Below are 18,061 nucleotides of genomic sequence, written 5' to 3' on the forward strand. Positions count from 1 at the left end.
CATATTTTATTTTCAAAAATCGTTTAGTGTTGGAGCAAGGAATATGTAAACAAAACTAGAGGGGCGCACAGTGCTTCCCGCAGGTAGTGGGGCTCCAGTTGTAGGCAGTTGGCAGTAGTGGGGACGTTTAAGAATTTCAGTACTAAACTATAATCTTTTTTCTATGACTATACTTGTGTTATAAGTTATAAATGTTATTAGTAAAGTTTATGAATTAAAACAAAATAAAGTCGAGATCTGACAAAGTGTCAAATACTGATTAGTGATTTTGAGTGAAAATTCAAGTGTTTTACAATTATTGAGAAAAGTATGAAGAATTTTTTATTTTTGACTTTCCAAAGTACCAACTATAGATTTTCTACCAGAAATTATAATATTGATGAAGATTGAAACATTTTTACTGCTCCAGAACTTTAGAATGTAAGTTCTGATTTTAATATCTTATAACTTTTTCACATTTAAAATGTCATGCGGAATACATATTTACATCTCCCCTAACTGTTAATATATACCATGGACCATGGTTATTTAGATTCTAAAGTAGGTAGGTATACAACTGTGGTATTGACTATTTAGTAGGTATTTTTGTGACATTAGTTCAAATCTTGAGCTTGTTTACAACTTCAACTTACAAATCTATTATTGTACAAATTTCAATAAATCTTTGAATACCTATAATAGTTGTTGTATTAAATGGTTAACGTGTCTCTAATGTTAAAGGAATAATTAGTAAATACATATTAATGCTCAATATTTTCAAAATTAGTATTTTTTTTTTATTAAGTTTCAACAATAAAATATTCAAGAATTTGTATATAGTTATTATTTAATATTTTTACAATAAGTGTACCGATTAAGTACCAAACTATGTAACTGAAGCTTTTACATTTTAAATAATGTGTGTAGGTATTATATTATATTATAGTATTAATTATTTGAACCTAATTCGTTTATATAATAATTTATTATAAATTAGCATTTCACTAAATACAACCTTAAGTACAAATAAGTAATAATATAAATTATCGTATTACATATTGGTTTCAAAGAGGATAAGATATCATTTTTGTATAGTTACATATTATTATATAAAAAAATAATAAAAAAACAATGGCATCATCCTGATGAAAAAAAAAAAATTGAATTACGGTTCTGTTTGTAACTAAAATTATCAGTATGATAAGTTAAGAAAAATAATTTAAAATGAACAGCAATAATAATAATTATGATATAACTAATTTTGTGTTCAACAGCAATGACAATGGTAAAAATCATATTGATGGAACAATTCAAAACTAGACGTACACGTACATATATTAATAATAATAATAATAATAATAATAATATTAGGCTTACATTGGGCTTTATCACTATTATTGTCATAGATACATAACACCCGAGATTTATAAATCAATTACATAACACATATATTGTAGATTCTTCATATAAAACTAAAACATAGATATAACTTTTATTTCTTTGTTTTTTCTTTCATACATACATAAATAATATAATATTATTGGTATAAAAAATTATAATGGATACATTTATAGCGCTGATTTTATGAAAATACTAAATATAAATGTATTATCATCTAATATAGTAATATCTAAAAAAAAAAAATATTTAACAATGAACAATCAGGATTCAACACTCAACAACAATGACAACACTCTAAGACATACAAGACTCGCGCTGTAAAGTGAATAAAATACGCCTAAGGGACACTTATTAGCGTTAGCACCAACGTTTTTTTCTTAAAAAAAAAAAAACTCAAATCATATAATGCTAAAAATAATGTTTAATGTACTTCGAGCATTTTTGGTAACAACTTCGACTCACTAGTTGAATACCACTAATTATTTCGCCGAGAATCCATTCGTCATTGATGGTAATTCATCCCTGACAGCTACAGCAGCAACAAGGGCAGCTCCACGACCACTTCCGTCTTCAGACAACATGAGGTCAAACTGAAAATTTAAAAGAAGTTATGATTTTGTTAGTACTGTAATAACTTAAATACCATCTACAAGTATCATATTCATGGTTACATAATATAAAAGTGATGTTGTAATAGTTATTACATTATATCAAATTGTAGGATAATTTATAAAAAAATACAATAAAACATTTATTCTAATATAATACTTTACTTATATTGTTTAGTAATAAGTAAAAAAAATCTAGCAGCTCATTTTTAGCATTGACTTAAAAAATTGGTTGTTCTACAATGTTTACACTAATAAAATAATTTAAAACAATAATCATTGTAAAATGTAAGCCATGGACTTATTTTTGACAACAATTAATGACTTAAGGCAGGGATTGGCAAGTAAATTATAGTCAGGAAGATTAAAATAAAATAAAATAATGAATAAATGAGTGCTGGAGAAAGAAGAATGTTTGTCAAATTTTTAAATTTTCATAATAGCAATATGAAGACATAAGAATTGTAAGATGTGTTAACACTCTACTTTTATACCTTCCGCTGTCCGCTAGTTGCCGACCATTGACCTAAGTCTTAAGGAAATAAGTATGCAACACCCCTTAATGAAAACATTATTGTGCACCAGTATATCACAGTGTCTCAACAATCAACTACAGTGTTTAACACCGTTCTTTCACTCACTTTGATGTCAGATTTGGTCAGTTGTTTGGTCTTTTCAACCATGAGTTTATGGAAGTACGGATGGAAACGGTAAACGGAACCGTCAACGCCGATTGTGACAGACTTCTCGTCCATTTTGTTGAGAAGTGCGGCCAGACCAGCAGACACCAGATGCGCCGACCGCCTGGACACGCACTCGCAAATATACCGTACGTTGGCACAGTCAACCAATGATGGGTCGTTGATGCCCATCTCGCTCAGAACCTTCAAAGTTTCTTTGTAGTTGGCTTTATCGCTGAAAAACAAAAATCACAATAATTAGTCATGTTACACCTTACTCAACAATTATATGAAAATAGTACACTATATTATATCAATCAAAACGAGGAGTACACAACCAGTGTCGCACCGAATACTTTTTCAGCGACGTAAATAAGCATATCGTTTAGTGGGACGTAAATTATAGGCTACATCCTTCTACCTACAATCTATAGGCTACGGGGCATTAAGAGAACGCCAAACATTTACTTATCTAAGGGGTTTTATATAGGCAAATTTAATGACGTTTTGAGGAAACTTAAAATATTACATTGACAATCAATACACAATCAATGCAATCATATAGTACGATATTAACACTCGGTTATTAAAATATGGTAGCGATTATAATTATATATAATTCAGTACCCACCTTTCAATGTCGGATACGTATGACGTGCCAAACGCTCCCTTGGTCTTCATTTGTTCGGACAGTCTTCCCTCGAAAAGTTTGTTCTGGTTGGCCAAGTCCACGATGGCCAATCGCACGATCTCGCCCATGTACATGCCACTAATCATTTTTTCGAATCTAAAATACGGAAAGCGCACATTTTAGTCACCAGTAGGTAGTATATCCACGTATAATATCGAGAAAAACGTCAATATTGTTTATGAGCGACATTCGCTAACTACCTCTGTTGTCCCGGGTTCAACGAGTCCTCGTCGATTTCCCGATCGTACTTGGTGCGAACAGCGTCCAATTTTCCGTCGTCTCCGAATGCACCCCATTCAGTGTTGACAATTACGTGTGGTTTCGTCTTGTCACCGTCGAAAAGTTCTGCGTTTTCCACTTTTTCCACGTAACACGCGTTGCAGCCCGTTCCTGCACAAACAATAGGGTTTACAGACAACCGTACTCAAGAACGGTTGGGCTTTATATTTTGTCGTCCGTAGATATTCGTTTCGAAACGCATGACAGATACGGTCCAGCTGTGAACCTATATCCGTCGTACGAATACAACGCATATCGATCACAGGCGAGTTAATAAAAGCAAAAGCGACAGTGATATTATTAATATTATATGATGATGGATCACGTCATATTCACATATTGTATGTATGATGCAGAATACTTATATACTACAGGTAAAAATTGTTAGATAACACATAGCTGCGGCAGCATTAAGACAATAATAAAAATGTGGAAAAGTCAAAAACGCAAAACGGTTTGTTTTTAAAGCAAATTTGTACATCGAATGAACAATACTATACCTATATATCACACGATATTTTATTGGTAGTTTGCAAAAATCATAAAAGTATATTAATAGTATAAAAAAAATTTGATTGCACCTGTTTACAGTTATAATTTTATAAAACTGTGTACTATTCTATTATTATCGTCGCATTTGAAAATGTCTGTTAAAATAGTCTACAAGTTGTAACACACTATTGATAAATTCTATTCCAAATTGACGAATATTAGACATATTAGTTATCGGATGAAGTTTTGTCTCGTTCAAATAGTATGCGACCGACAAAAATATCTATAATGCAATGTACAAAATCTACAACCTCATTATAATGTTACGTGCTCAGACGACTTCGGATTAGGTAATTTCAAATTTGATTCTTAACCAATTACAATAGGTAACATTAATGTTGAGGTTATTTGATTTCACTGTGATGGCCATCAAATTGATATACCTAGTAACTATATATTTTGATGTTTGATGAATCAAGACGAACTTGTTTGAACAATATGTATATATAACATTAAGTAAACACTTAACAAAAGGGGAAAGGAATAGGAAAATCTAAATGTATTTATCTAAGTCTAAGAAAAAAAACAGGAGCCATGCACTACTTAAAATCAAATTAGAGTATACAATATAGAAATATAATATATTAAAGGTGCATTGTTAATAAAAGAAACTTAAATTTTTAATACTTAAATATTCCTAGTTAATACTTATGCAACACATTATTAAATTAATGAAAATAAATAATAATTCTAATATTGTTAGAAGAAAATGAAAAATGAAAATATACTAAAGTAAGAAAGTAAGTAAAATATAGTGTGTGTTTAATACTCGAGTGTGTGACTCAACACTTTACAGTTCACACATTGAGCTAATAGTATTAACTATTAACTCCCTTAAATTTCAATATACTCAACATACCAACAATAAGTCCAATTTTGGTGTTCGGGTTCTTCCAAGCGCATGACATGATTGTACCGGTAGTATCGTTCAATATTCCACACACATCAATCTCGACGTCCTAATAAAATTACCACCGAAACAAACCTTCTATTATGTTATGTTCTTTTATAAACAGAGACATATCTTTAGTGTCTAAAAGTATTTATAATATTACTAAACATTTAGTTTTTGGATAACATTATTTATAAAACAGTTTCAATAAAGAATTAGCACATTATTTTTGAACCTTGAACATTGATTTAGATTCGAGGAAGTAAAGAATTGGTTCATATCATATTGATTTCAAATATTCTCAATAACATTTAAGGAAAAGTTGAGACGATATAGAAAAGCCAATTGGGGAACTGTAATTTCAAGAAAACCGTGAACAACTGTATACTGTAGCTATAGGCACGTCCAGACGTCGATTGCAGGTGTTGCACAAGTTAAATATCTATGTATATGAATGTGTAACTGGTTAGACCAGATAGGGATAAGGAGTATGATTCCCAAATTTTGAAAAAGTATTACCTGAAACTAATAACTAATGAAAAAAGAAAAATTATTAATATTCAAAAGGAATAGCAATATTATTGATATCACATTTACGCATGTTTCATCAAATTTTGCTCGTTGTGTCTATGCATGATAGACACGTTCATGACTGTAGGTTCAACAGAAAGCATTCTTGAAGAATTAAAAATAATGCAACTTATTTATCAAGTATCATACATGAACATATACAAAAATTATAAGGGACAATCATCAGCAGTTTAAGCAAAATTATATGATAAATAGCAAATATGCTTATAAAGTTCATAGATATAAAATACCAGTTTTACTTAACTCACGTTTCAATTAGACAATCACAAACAGTTTTTGTACAATTACAATACATATTTCATGCCGAGTTTGTAGGTAAAGAATATTTGTTTAAACAATTTGACATAACAGTACAATATAAAATGTATACAAGTTATGTAGGTACATATGACCAGAAAGCATTCATCAGACTTAATTAAACGTCGAATCATGTTACCCAATGCAAACAGCCGGCATTATATATTTTGGAAATTTTGGCTTAGCCAAACTTACCAACGATCAAACCGACAAAACAGTTATTTGAAAAACGTGTTTTGTGGGCACAACTCATTAGGGTTCCGGTTGCATCATTCAATACAGCCGTTAAACGTAGATTCAGGCCCTACATTAACATTCTAAGATCTTAAATCTGTTGATACTTATTAACATGTATTATGAAAATACAAACCATAGCGGATATTTTATGTATTAGGTGTATTAGGTATTATAAAAAAAATTAACTGATTTTGGTAATTTGATTATTATATACCTTTCTCCTCTTGATAGCATCCTTAAGAAGTCTGACAACGTCTTCATCAACTACTCCTGAGCAGTTAAATCCTTTGGTCCAACTATTTAAATATCCTTTGGTAAGTCCAACTTGTCTAAGTGGAAAACTAAAAGTAAAGCCCAATGGTAATGCCTTTTTGCTGTCCAAGTTGTGTTTTTTAATAAATTCTGCCAGGCATTTAGCAATATGATCGAATAACTACATAACATAACAAAATACATAATTATAGAGATTGTTAATAAATAACAAGATTATATTTAATTATTACTTCTGTGCCTTTGCCAGTTTGGATATGAGCAGGCACTTTGAAAATTTCAGAGTCCATATGGAAGTAGTTATTTTCTCCCAGTTCAATCAATAGCACACGGAAATTGGTGCCACCTAAGTCCAGAGCCAAGAATTTTCCTCTTTCTGAAAGAAAAAACAATCCATAAAATATGATCTACAACCATAAGCATCAGCTTTTTTTACCTGTGCCATTAGGCAAATCTTGTACATAAGTGACATAACACTTGACAATAGAAGATGGATTGGTATCTTTGCCCAAACCATTCCTGATGGCTCCATCCATATCTTTCATCAAGGTGGTCAGTTGTTCATTGGACAAAAGAAGTGATTTGCAATCTTCTTTGATCTGAGGAATAAAAATACAATATTGTCAGTCCATATTATTTGAGTTAAAACACAGTATAATATATTTTAAAAAAACTTGATGAAAATAATTAGGTAGGTATTTATAACTATGGACATAATATTTGACATTTCATATACAAGGAAAACTAGACCAATTTCTCAATATGTCCATAACATAATTAAATATACTCTCATGAGCATAATATGATGCATTGTCCTACTCCAGTATAATAATATTAGGTAGTTCAGTATTTATACAATAATTGCACACCATGTGTTAAATCTGTACTAATGAGTTATTAATAAAAATAAAAAATGACTAATTTTAAGTGTCAATACCAAAAAAAAAGAGATAGGTAGGTGCAATAAAAATAGGTTTTTAACATTTCATTTGTAATGTAGACGGCGTAATACATTATTGATATAAGCTTATCGTGTATACTGAATACACATCGCATAATTTACAATCGAAGTATAATATTTGTATACGTATTATAATATGGGTATATGTCATTATTCAAATCCGGAGTAAAAGTATTCCGTTTACCTAGACGAGAATGAAAACATCCGTAAATCGTAAGCAACAGCCAATAAAAAATAACGAACAATAAAAGCATTTCCCAGTAAAAATCGTCGTAAAAGTCACCTACAAAGTATGATTAATATCATATTGGCGCGAAACTCGTAAAATCCGCTATTTTTTTTTACATAAACGCCACTACTAGTGTACTATTGTTATACAGGTTATACTATTGTAATTATTGTTTTATGCGTCTTTACTCTTTAAGTAAAATTAGTCATGAGCCTATACGACAAAAGGGGGGGGGGGTATTTCGGAGTAATATTACCTATTGTAAATTGCAATTACACGATGATATATCGATTTTCTGTCTCGAGGAAAACGATCGACCATTCAAAAGAGTGCGATGGGCCGGTACGATCAGTGAAAGGGTCGTAGTTTTGATGAGCAAAAATAGAAAGCTCAAAAGATAGAATTTCTTTACGAAAAACCCTCTCGAAAATGTGTACACACTGCATTATATTTTTATGATTTAGGACTTTAGGTACATTTTAACAGAATAGCGACGGCACAAAAAATTTCGCCGTTTCTCATCCCCTACGGCACACGTTTCACCCCTGGAGGCGGTGGTAATTCATGTGGGAGCTGCCGAAAAACGGGCGGCGCGCCGTCGCGTGAAACATCCCGCTACCCCCTCCTCGCTCGGACATCCCGTCCGAGGCATAGGCGTAGGCGAAGGGGCGATTACAGGCGGTGGAGCAGTCGTGTAGATTTCGGCGGTTTCTCCCCACCATACGACCACCCATCAAAACTTAATCGCCTTGATAGGGCGAGGGGAGGACTTACGGTCACGCGGACGGCGGACGAAGACGAAGTGGCTCCAGTGAACAGGCCGTAGAGGGCGCGCAGGATCGGGTGGATTACGATGCACATGGCGGCGGCGTTTAATCGACAAAATTTATAAAAAATAAAGTACTTAAATTTAAACTATCGTTATTTTATAGTTAATATTATAATTATAAAGAAATTAAAACGGCGGAGAAAATTAATCACACTCGCACGTCAGATCGCGACGATCGAGTAGGAGGTAGATAAATCGAGAAAAAACACACGACGGCGGCGAGACGACACGCGAAAAAAATTAACCTCGACAGCGAGACGGACGCGAAACTGCTGGCGAGAGGGTTAGACTGCCGACTGTCGGGCCGCCGACAGAGACCGAGTGTGGTTTTCACATTTTCAACGCGCTGGCGCACTCGTCACACGAGTACACGACGACGCGCGTGTGAGTGCACACCCCTCCGCCGCCGCCACCCGTCCAATCGCACGGACGCGCATGCGCGACACACGCACACATACACACACACGCGACCATTCATCCGCGCGCCAAACAGGTCACCGGCGGCGCTCGCGACCGCTATCGACCGAAAGTTGCCCTCGCCACGCCGATTATTATTATTATTACGTCACTCCCGTAATAAGAAATCGGTCACATTTCCCCCCCCCCCCACCACAACTATAAGTTATTACTACTACTATCTACAATTTTTTTCCCGATTTTTTTTGTTGATGATACCATCTACGAAAGAGTTTACTACCACGCGACGCCGATCCGTACGATTCGCCCGAATTTTGAAGGTTACGCGCGGCTCTGTCGCACCGCCACCGCGGGTTTCATCGAACGTTCATAATCGATTATCATTTCGCGGGAGAGATGGTTTCATGGTTCTAATATAAGTTCGCTCGACCGGTTCCATTTAGTCTAGACCACTGTTATCAGTGTAGATAAGTACTAATATCCAAGTATTATTATGGCAGACGACCGATTATTCGTACATAATATAATTATTATTAGGGTACGATATTAATATACAATATTGTTTAACGATAACGATTTTTTGTGGTAGCCTTCACGGGAGAATTATTGCCGATATTCGGGGTTGTGCTCGATCTATTTTTGGGGGTACCAAATTCCGCTTCCACCCCGTACCCGAGACGTGAACCACGCACCAGTACAAAAAAGTGTAAACGTCGTTTTAGGTGACTATGCGATACGTATTGTATTGACGGGACTTAACTATTATACACCGTTTATTATAGTTCAGTGGACAGTGAGGTTTACTACTGTCACTGTCTACTATACGAGTAACCAGTAGGATTATCTTAGTATTAAAAATTGATTTTGAGTATATAATAATATAATAAGCATTTTATTTGTATGAGCTAATAGATTGAATAGGACACGAATTATTTATGTGCACATGACGATTATGACGTGTACGGCCGTTCGTTTTCATTTAGAATGATATGAAATAATATACTCATAACGTTTACTATACACGACACAGTCGACAGACACGCGAGTACGCAAGTAGTTTTGACTTTACGTCCAACTCGCAAATCGTTGGGCAATGTCGACCGCGACTAAATGCGACCACCTGGTGGAATGGTTTTAAGTGGTTTGACGTGTCTATTTTAAATTCAATGTTCAAAATCATAGTGAAACTATTATCGTACGACATTTGACAAAATGACAAAAAACGATTCCCATATGAATTTAAGCCATGAATACATTATAAATTTCAAACTGTTTTCAAGCTTTATTAAGCTAAATATACAGTATTGTATTTTATCGTAGTATGATATAATATATAAATACGGTGTATAATAAGTAATAACTATACTTAATTTTACTTTCATAGCTAAAACGCATATCGCTAACAAATATTTAAGTACGTAAAATAAAATGATACCTATATAATAATCGCCGAGTACCTGTCAATAAACTTTCATTACTAGTAGATGTACTAAAGTGCGATAAAAGTATGAATAATATTTACTTTTATATTATAGTCTATAGTTTGAGTCATTTTAAAGAAATATTTTTTTGTGTTGATATAATATATGGCAGAAGTAAAATTATAGAACTAAAATTTATAAATCACGGAAACCGACGGGTACAAACGTTTTTAATTGGCGTTGTCATGATGTTGTTAATGAATAATGAGTTATGTACACATCAAAAAACAATGTGTATATTCACAAAAAATTAAAATTTTAAAACTTTTTTATGCTTACTCTCTGAAGTTAAACCATAGAAACAAAATAGAAAGTACATTATTTAATATGCCCACGTATTATCGTAAATATTAATTTATAGTATGTGACCTAATAATATACTACGCTTTAAACGTCAGTTGTTAATATATATGTGTCAGGTATTATCGTTAAATTATTCAATAAATCGACAAGTTCGAGTTATCGTTATGGTTTTCTAAATTTATTATTTATGATTGAGTTTAATGGTTACATTGGAATATATAATTTATAATCTTTTTAAATTCATACTGTTTTTTCCATGTAGGTATAGCATTTCACAAAATATATTTAAAAAAAGCAGAGGTCATAAGATAGAAATATTTACTCAGAATGTCATTGTATAGATTATATAACCAAATAATTCAAGTGAAAATGTTCGTCACATGTGTCACAAATAAAAATAAATAATTATTGAAGTATACGAGTAACTACCTAATTAGTAATTATATAAACAATTTGAAGTTTTTAATTATTTCGATAATAATGTAGAGGCAATCAAATATATGTTGAATCAGTAAACTGAATACCGGTTAAGTTTTTAAAATAAGTATTAATTCAAGAAATAAAAAACAATTAACAATCGCAATTGCCAAAAAATTTGTAATTCAACTATTACATTATCATTCGAAAAGTATTTGAGTAAAACCTGCTACCAAGTCTGAACATTGTTGTAAGATATTGTCTACAACGCCGCAGCGTTTACCAAATAAAATAAAATTACTATCAATCCGAGTCATCATCGACTTCATCGGTCGTTCGCAGGAAATTTGTAGTTTGTACACGGCTCATCATTGCTGCCAGGGAAACATCTCGTATTTTCGAGTACCTATTTCAGATATACTTTCGAGTACCTACAGACCACCATAAAATTCATTGTTAGGTCATATTATCGTTACATTATCTTCGGGACACGACAAGCGGTGGTGGCGTTAACCTTGGAACGCATTTCTAACTACGTACCGGTCTATATAATATCGTCATAATATCATATAATATGTACCTATGCACCGTACTTTCGTACAGAGTTCACGAGCGAAATACCGACTAAATAATAATTCGGTTTAAAAGTGTTATAAAAATATTAGGATTACAAGTATCTTCGTGCGCATATTAATATACCTATTGTATCAATATTTGAATGGGAAAAAGAATAACCGTGATTTTCTCCGGTTCGAGACGCGCCATCGTCCCGCAGACATTCCTGCTCTTGCTCGGAACGAATTATTTACGACGCACTATGTTATTATTATGACCGTCGTCATCATCGGCGGCGGCGGCGGTGGCGTCGTTCTTCCGCTGCCAAACTACGTCGTTCGGCATCTACCCTGTGCATTGTCGAATGGTCGAGTGAATGTCGAATTGCTCACGTTCTAAACGATTAACGCTAATGGGACGCGGTATCGTATGAAATCGATTATTTTTCGAACGGTAATGATATTATTAATTATAATAACAACAGCAAAACGGAAATATAACGAACGAGCAGTGAATAGCTTGGTTTGCCAGCAGCTGCAGCAAGAAGAGGACGTCTCGTCCCCTCGACGGGAAGGCATTTACCGGGGAATAATATATACTTTGTCCTGGTGCCACGACAACGCTCGAGGGAGATTTATAATATAAATACTCAGTGTGACCGTGTATCACGAAATAATAAGCCTCGTCTAGTCCTATAGTTACCTAGTGTTAACGCACCACCGTCACCGGTAAAAAGCGGCGTTTATACAAAGATGGGCGGTTTGTCCAAAAAATCGACGAGTGACGACGTGAGAACCATAATATTCCAGGTCTTAAATTTCTTGAATCTCCGCTCGGAATTCGTAAATCTCAAATGTCTATATAAGAATACAAATCTTTTTATATTATGTATAATGTATATTATATCCCGAGTCGTACCAGGGGCATCGCGTGTGCGCGCAGGAATGCGGCCGATGTATATTTCCATTATTATGTCGGCGGCACTTCGATAGGCACTGGTTTTTTCTCTAAAGCGATTGTGCAGAATATACGCATATAGGTACTGTAATAATACGGTATTCACTTCATCGATCGCAGAAAAAAAATCGGAAGAAAAAAAATCGACTCCCGAGGGCAACGTGAGCGTCCTTGGCGGTGGTTCACACCGTCGACCGGTTGCGATATATTATTATATAAATATTATTCTAATAATGTACTCCCGCGCCTATACACGAAAGGTGTAAAACGTGTTAATATATCTGCTTCGTAGAACTTATGTAGAATTTTATAATGTATGCCACTCGTCGATTTTTCAGCAGGTATATAGTTGAAAAGGGAAACGCGTATATATTTTGCGTGGTACACCTATACACATGGCTGCAGGTAGATTAATTCAGACAAGTGCGCAGTTCTTTTTTCGCCGCAGACGAAGGTGAAAAGAAAATAATTCAAATTTTTTAAGAGCATTTCAAGGTCTCACCCGTCGGCCCTATATAATATAAAAACGAGGGAAAAAATCCAATTGATTTTTAGGAACCACTTATAATTGCCTTATTCTCAGAAAACGTCAATTATTATGTGTGTAATATATTTATTTATTGCTGTCGTAAAGTCCGTGTCAATTGGTTACCAATTGTGTAAACACTATTATTAATCGGAGAGTAGATTATTATTGGTTTTCTATACCGCACTACTGTGTGTTTATGTTACTTTTTATTTATTATTATTTTTTGACATTAATGACCGAGAGTACGCTCTACAATCGACACAAACGCGTGTGTATTGTACAGGGTCGAATTGACAGTTTGTGCGAAAATAATGTATAACTAATTTCGAATTGCTATAGACCATAGTTATATGTATTGAATATATTATGCATGTATCAAATTTAATAAATTGAAAATTATTGCTGTAGGTCTATCATCATAAATTGCGGTTTACATTGCAGATGTTTTTACATTATGCGTGTGTTAAACAAAATTGCATCATATTATAGTTTTTATGTCCTGTATTAGCTTAATTAATTTATAAAATAATCTAATAAAAAAAAATATTTATTGAAATATAACTATACAGGTAATAATAATATTTGTATAACATAAGAAAGATCTTAAACTTTCACATTTAAAAAGACTGGTTGTGAATTTAAAAATAAATAATTAATTTTTCGTCAATTCTTATACATATAGGTACGAGTATTTATAATATAATATCCTGTAGGAGCTCAATACGAGAATTATAAAATGTTAAAGTTATTGTAAGTTTTCATTACTTTCATCCCTTAGACAAAAAGTACTCCTTATTAAGTAGAACACCCTGTATTTTGTGCATTACATACATACTTTGCGCAACATGTTACACAACTCTTTTTATTTAAATTCTGAAACAAATATCATCAGCAATATATTATTAGTTAGAATTTTTATACAACACAAGTTTGAGCCTCTCTAACCTTTCTTAAAATGATAATAATCATTTAAACGTGAGGAAGTATGTACGCTTTCAATGTTAGTAGAAAATTTCGAAAACATATTCCTAATATATAATAGTATATCTACTGAAAAACAATATGGTCCATAAAAAAAAAAAAATGATCGTAAATTAAATTCTGGTTTGATATGTGAATCAGATAAAAAAAATGTGATGTGTGCCCATACACAGAACACGCACACATACACACACATACTCGCACATACACACGTGTATAATATATTGTATTTTCTCAAAATTGGCAGGGGCACTGAGGTCGGATGGAGCACCGGTGGAGACGTGGAGTGACTATATGGGATGACTATACTATAAATTTGGCAATCGATATTCATGATGCACACATATATGACATAATAAAGTATTATGTACGTCATTTGGACTCATATGCAGGTCAATGCCTATACCGCGACAACGAAGAAAACTGACCCGGTCGCGTGACGTACTAAAGGTCGTTGCAAAGTCACATGGCCCGCCGAGAAACCGATTTGCGCTCGGCTAGCGGTGACGATGGATTCACGCTGCAGTCTCTAATAATTGGTATAGTATATGTAGATAAGACAATTTTTTTGACCTCTCATTCGCCATACTTGTCCGTTTGGACGGCAATAAAAAAAAAAGAAATATTAATAATAATAATAATAATAATATGATTATTATAGTAATAGTAATAATAATAACAATTCGCCAATTATGTAACCTTGGAGAAAAAATAATAAAAACTGTACCACGAATTCACGGAAGTACCTTGACCGGTGCCACCGAGCCGGTGCAGATCATGCTGCAGCGGCGGTCCACGCCGAGTGGGATCAAATCATATTAAGCTCCGGCGCTAAGTCCGCCCAGTCATTTATAATTATATATTATGGGTAGGTACCTACCTAGGTGTATGGGATATTATAGCACACCGAATCGCAATGAAAACAACGTTCAGCTGCGACGCAAAGAGAGGTGTAGACAGAATATGATAACTATAATCCAATGGCAATTATTTCGCTTCTCAGCGAAATTGAAATCTTTTGTAGGATTTTTTAATACCTATGGATCGTATACAATGATTGAATAATATAAAATATGACTCTATTGAATTGTTATTATAATAATTTAATAGATTATTTGTTGTCAGCAAGATTACTCTTATAAATACTATTTACTTAATGCCAGGAATAAGATTAGGCATGCTATAATATTATAATCTTAAAAATATTACTATGCTTACTTATTTGAATAGGTACATGTAATATTATTAAGCCACTACTTACTAGAACGATACCGTTTTAAAATAATATTGCAAAGCTGTCTTCTTTTCTACATAATATGCGTTCGTTATTAACCGATTAGGTTAGGTTCAGGGATTCTCCCCCCTCAAATTGGCTATGGTAATTTTATTACTATTAAATATACACGTATAAGAGGTATAGTAAATTATGGATGTTGAGAAGAGCATGAAATTGGACTCATATAATAAACAAATCAAAAGTTTACACAGGGCTAAACTAAACTCGGATTGTTTCTAAGAATCGTTGACGTACTGGAAACTTAAATTTCATTGAGAGGATCATTAATTAGATTTGGGAGGTACCCATGTATGAATACGATCGGCGCAAAACTTGAGAATGCTGTGAGTACAGAAAAGCTAGTGGACTTTGCAATTTAGTGTGTCATTCTAGTATATTCCACTATTCAATAATAGTAACTATTAACTGCTTGTAGATACAATATACAAATTAATAGTTATCCATAATATTATTACAATATTATACAAGTAATCTTATAATAATTTATTCTTATCTCCAATTTAAAGGAATAATATACCAAATAACAATACAAATCATATTTTATATTTAATTATTTTTAAATATTTAATATTAAAATCTTGGTAAAATCATAAAAACGTAAAATAATATTATTTTTGATTCATATAGGTACTCATTGAAATTTGAATAGTGCAACATTTAAAAAGTTTAAACATACCTATACTATCGCGTGCGTAATCGTTATATTACTATATATATTTTATACATTAATATATTATAGAATTAAAAAAAAAAGTTAAAAAAGAAACTAATTATTAGTAGTGTTAATGTGTATATTAACAGTTTACATAAATACCCGAAACATTTTAATATAATACTTGTATATTTGTAATTATTGAATTTATACTGCTATTTCGGGAGAACGCCGAGATTCAAGAACGGTATAATTTATGCAGGTGGTGACTGTGTACGTATGAAAACGACATTACATTATAATTTATAATACTAATATTATGTTAATGACGCGTATGAAATGATTTACAATCGCGCGACAGTTGCATTTATACCGACTGTCTGCAGGTACGCATTATAATTTTATGAATTTTTTTGTAAAAAGTCGTCGCGCAGTCACGCGTTTTCCGCGCACGCTTGAACGATCTGCCGTGGTCGAGTCAAAATTGCTATCAAATTCGAGTTATCGTATGCGGTACACGATGTCGTTCGCTTAAAATATTATACCCAACAAATTACCTGTCCGCCGAGTGTGTGTTTAACTGACAAAACAATCGTGATCGACGGAGTGAATAATAAAAATTATTATTTTAATATTTACCATCGACGAAATGTACTCAGTGTTAGTAGAAGCGAGGGAAAATCGTGTCTGTACCTACCTATACTGCAGTGTTATATTACCGCTGTTGCCGATAATTATTATTACGCTGTGTTATTAAACTGAAGTGCACTATTTATACTTATACCTACCATCTAATAATTATTGCGGGACTTGCATTCTTATACGGTTTCTTCGCGAACGGTCTTGTAATATTATATAATATTAATTATTATTAATATTCTCTACCTTTACTTGCAATACGCTGGCGTATATTCCACGGTCAGGACATAATTAGTCCGTAGTCGTATGATATGCCTATTACGATTTACATTAACATTTATTATATATCAATAAAGAGTTATATTATATTGGCGTATGCACACTACGCTGAAAATCATTTCGTTAATATTATTTGGTGGGCATATTATATTAGTAGTTTTGTAATGCTTGAAAAATTGACTCAACTGGTGAAAATACTCGTATGTACTGTAAGTATAGCTACAGGTTTATACCGCTGTCACCTCGAACTTTATCGAAGAAATCAGACGCCCTCTCGCGGTAACGTGTTTGGGGGGGATGAGTGAAAAAACTCCTAGACAAAAATTATTTACCTCGTTGGTGACGATTTCGGTGTCGAATTCAAAACCTTCTGAAATATTGAGTTCGCTGAACGCGGGACGCAGTTGGCCCATCATTTCCGGCTTGGTCCTCATGTTTTGGCAGTTGTATTGACTTGTACTTAATGTAGTGGTCGACGCACTTGCGTTAAGTGAATTGATATATGATCAAAAATTTGTGTTTTCGGGGTCGGCCGGCAGTCGTGGACGAGCGATTAAACTCCGGATCTTTTGATTTGCGGATAATTAAATTATATATTTTTCGTTCACCTCTGTCGTCGGTGCAGGTGGCAGCGGGACTGATGAACGTATATTATATCACAAGCACAACCTTACACGGAGAACGAACTGGCCGGGACGTCGTCTTATATAACGCCGAAACGGGTCTCTCCTACTCCTACTTCACGGGCTTATTTCGTCGACACTGTAATAATAATTTATGCACATGATAATAATATTATGTGCATGCGTGCTGCGGTGGCGAGCGGGGATTATACTACATAATATACTAAACAGTCGGGTGGTGGTGAGATGGTGTGAAGTGGCATTCACAGGTTGAGGGGGAGTGGGATGTACGATTTTACTACGTATTTAGTTGTGTATACACATAGCACGCGCTGGTTAACAATAAACAATTTATCGTAGTAAATAGTATATAGTACAACCAGTGTGTTGATTGTCGTAGTATTGTTTTTTATTTCCTCGTGGACGTGGAATGGG

General features: G+C 33.5%; 1 protein-coding gene across 3 annotated transcripts; it reads right to left on the reverse strand.

Annotated features, from left to right (window-relative positions):
• Nucleotides 1-1,040: 1,040 nt before the first annotated feature.
• LOC111039125 (hexokinase type 2-like) lies at nt 1,041-17,672 on the reverse strand. Of its 3 annotated transcripts, none has more exons than XM_022322455.1 (9): nt 17,336-17,672; nt 6,914-7,076; nt 6,711-6,853; nt 6,422-6,640; nt 5,050-5,149; nt 3,560-3,749; nt 3,300-3,455; nt 2,630-2,903; nt 1,041-1,970 (listed from the first exon to the last, which is right to left on the reverse strand). In XM_022322455.1, the coding sequence occupies exons 1-9, from the start codon at nt 17,435-17,437 to the stop codon at nt 1,860-1,862; spliced, it is 1,458 nt and encodes a 485-aa protein (XP_022178147.1). In that variant the 5' UTR covers nt 17,438-17,672; the 3' UTR covers nt 1,041-1,859. The 3 variants fall into 3 exon arrangements, with proteins under 3 accessions (XP_022178147.1, XP_022178146.1, XP_022178148.1); XM_022322454.1 differs by lacking the exon at nt 5,050-5,149 and adding an exon at nt 6,166-6,274; XM_022322456.1 differs by lacking the exons at nt 5,050-5,149; nt 17,336-17,672 and adding exons at nt 6,166-6,274; nt 8,442-8,770.
• Nucleotides 17,673-18,061: the final 389 nt, after the last annotated feature.

The sequence above is a fragment of the Myzus persicae genome, unplaced genomic scaffold (assembly GCF_001856785.1).
Source record: "Myzus persicae strain clone G006 unplaced genomic scaffold, MPER_G0061.0, whole genome shotgun sequence".
Taxonomy (NCBI): domain Eukaryota; kingdom Metazoa; phylum Arthropoda; class Insecta; order Hemiptera; family Aphididae; genus Myzus; species Myzus persicae.

Excerpts from the sequence above, each read along its gene's own strand:
- LOC111039125 (XM_022322454.1), bottom strand. The coding sequence starts at position 17,437 with ATGAGGACCAAGCCGGAAATGATGGGCCAACTGCGTCCCGCGTTCAGC. Across the intron at positions 7,077-17,335 it reads CCGAAATCGTCACCAACGAG|ATCAAAGAAGATTGCAAATC; the intron begins GTAAATAATTTT and ends TTTATTCCTCAG. Across the intron at positions 6,275-6,421 it reads ATGCTATCAAGAGGAGAAAG|GGCCTGAATCTACGTTTAAC; the intron begins GTATATAATAAT and ends ATGTTAATGTAG.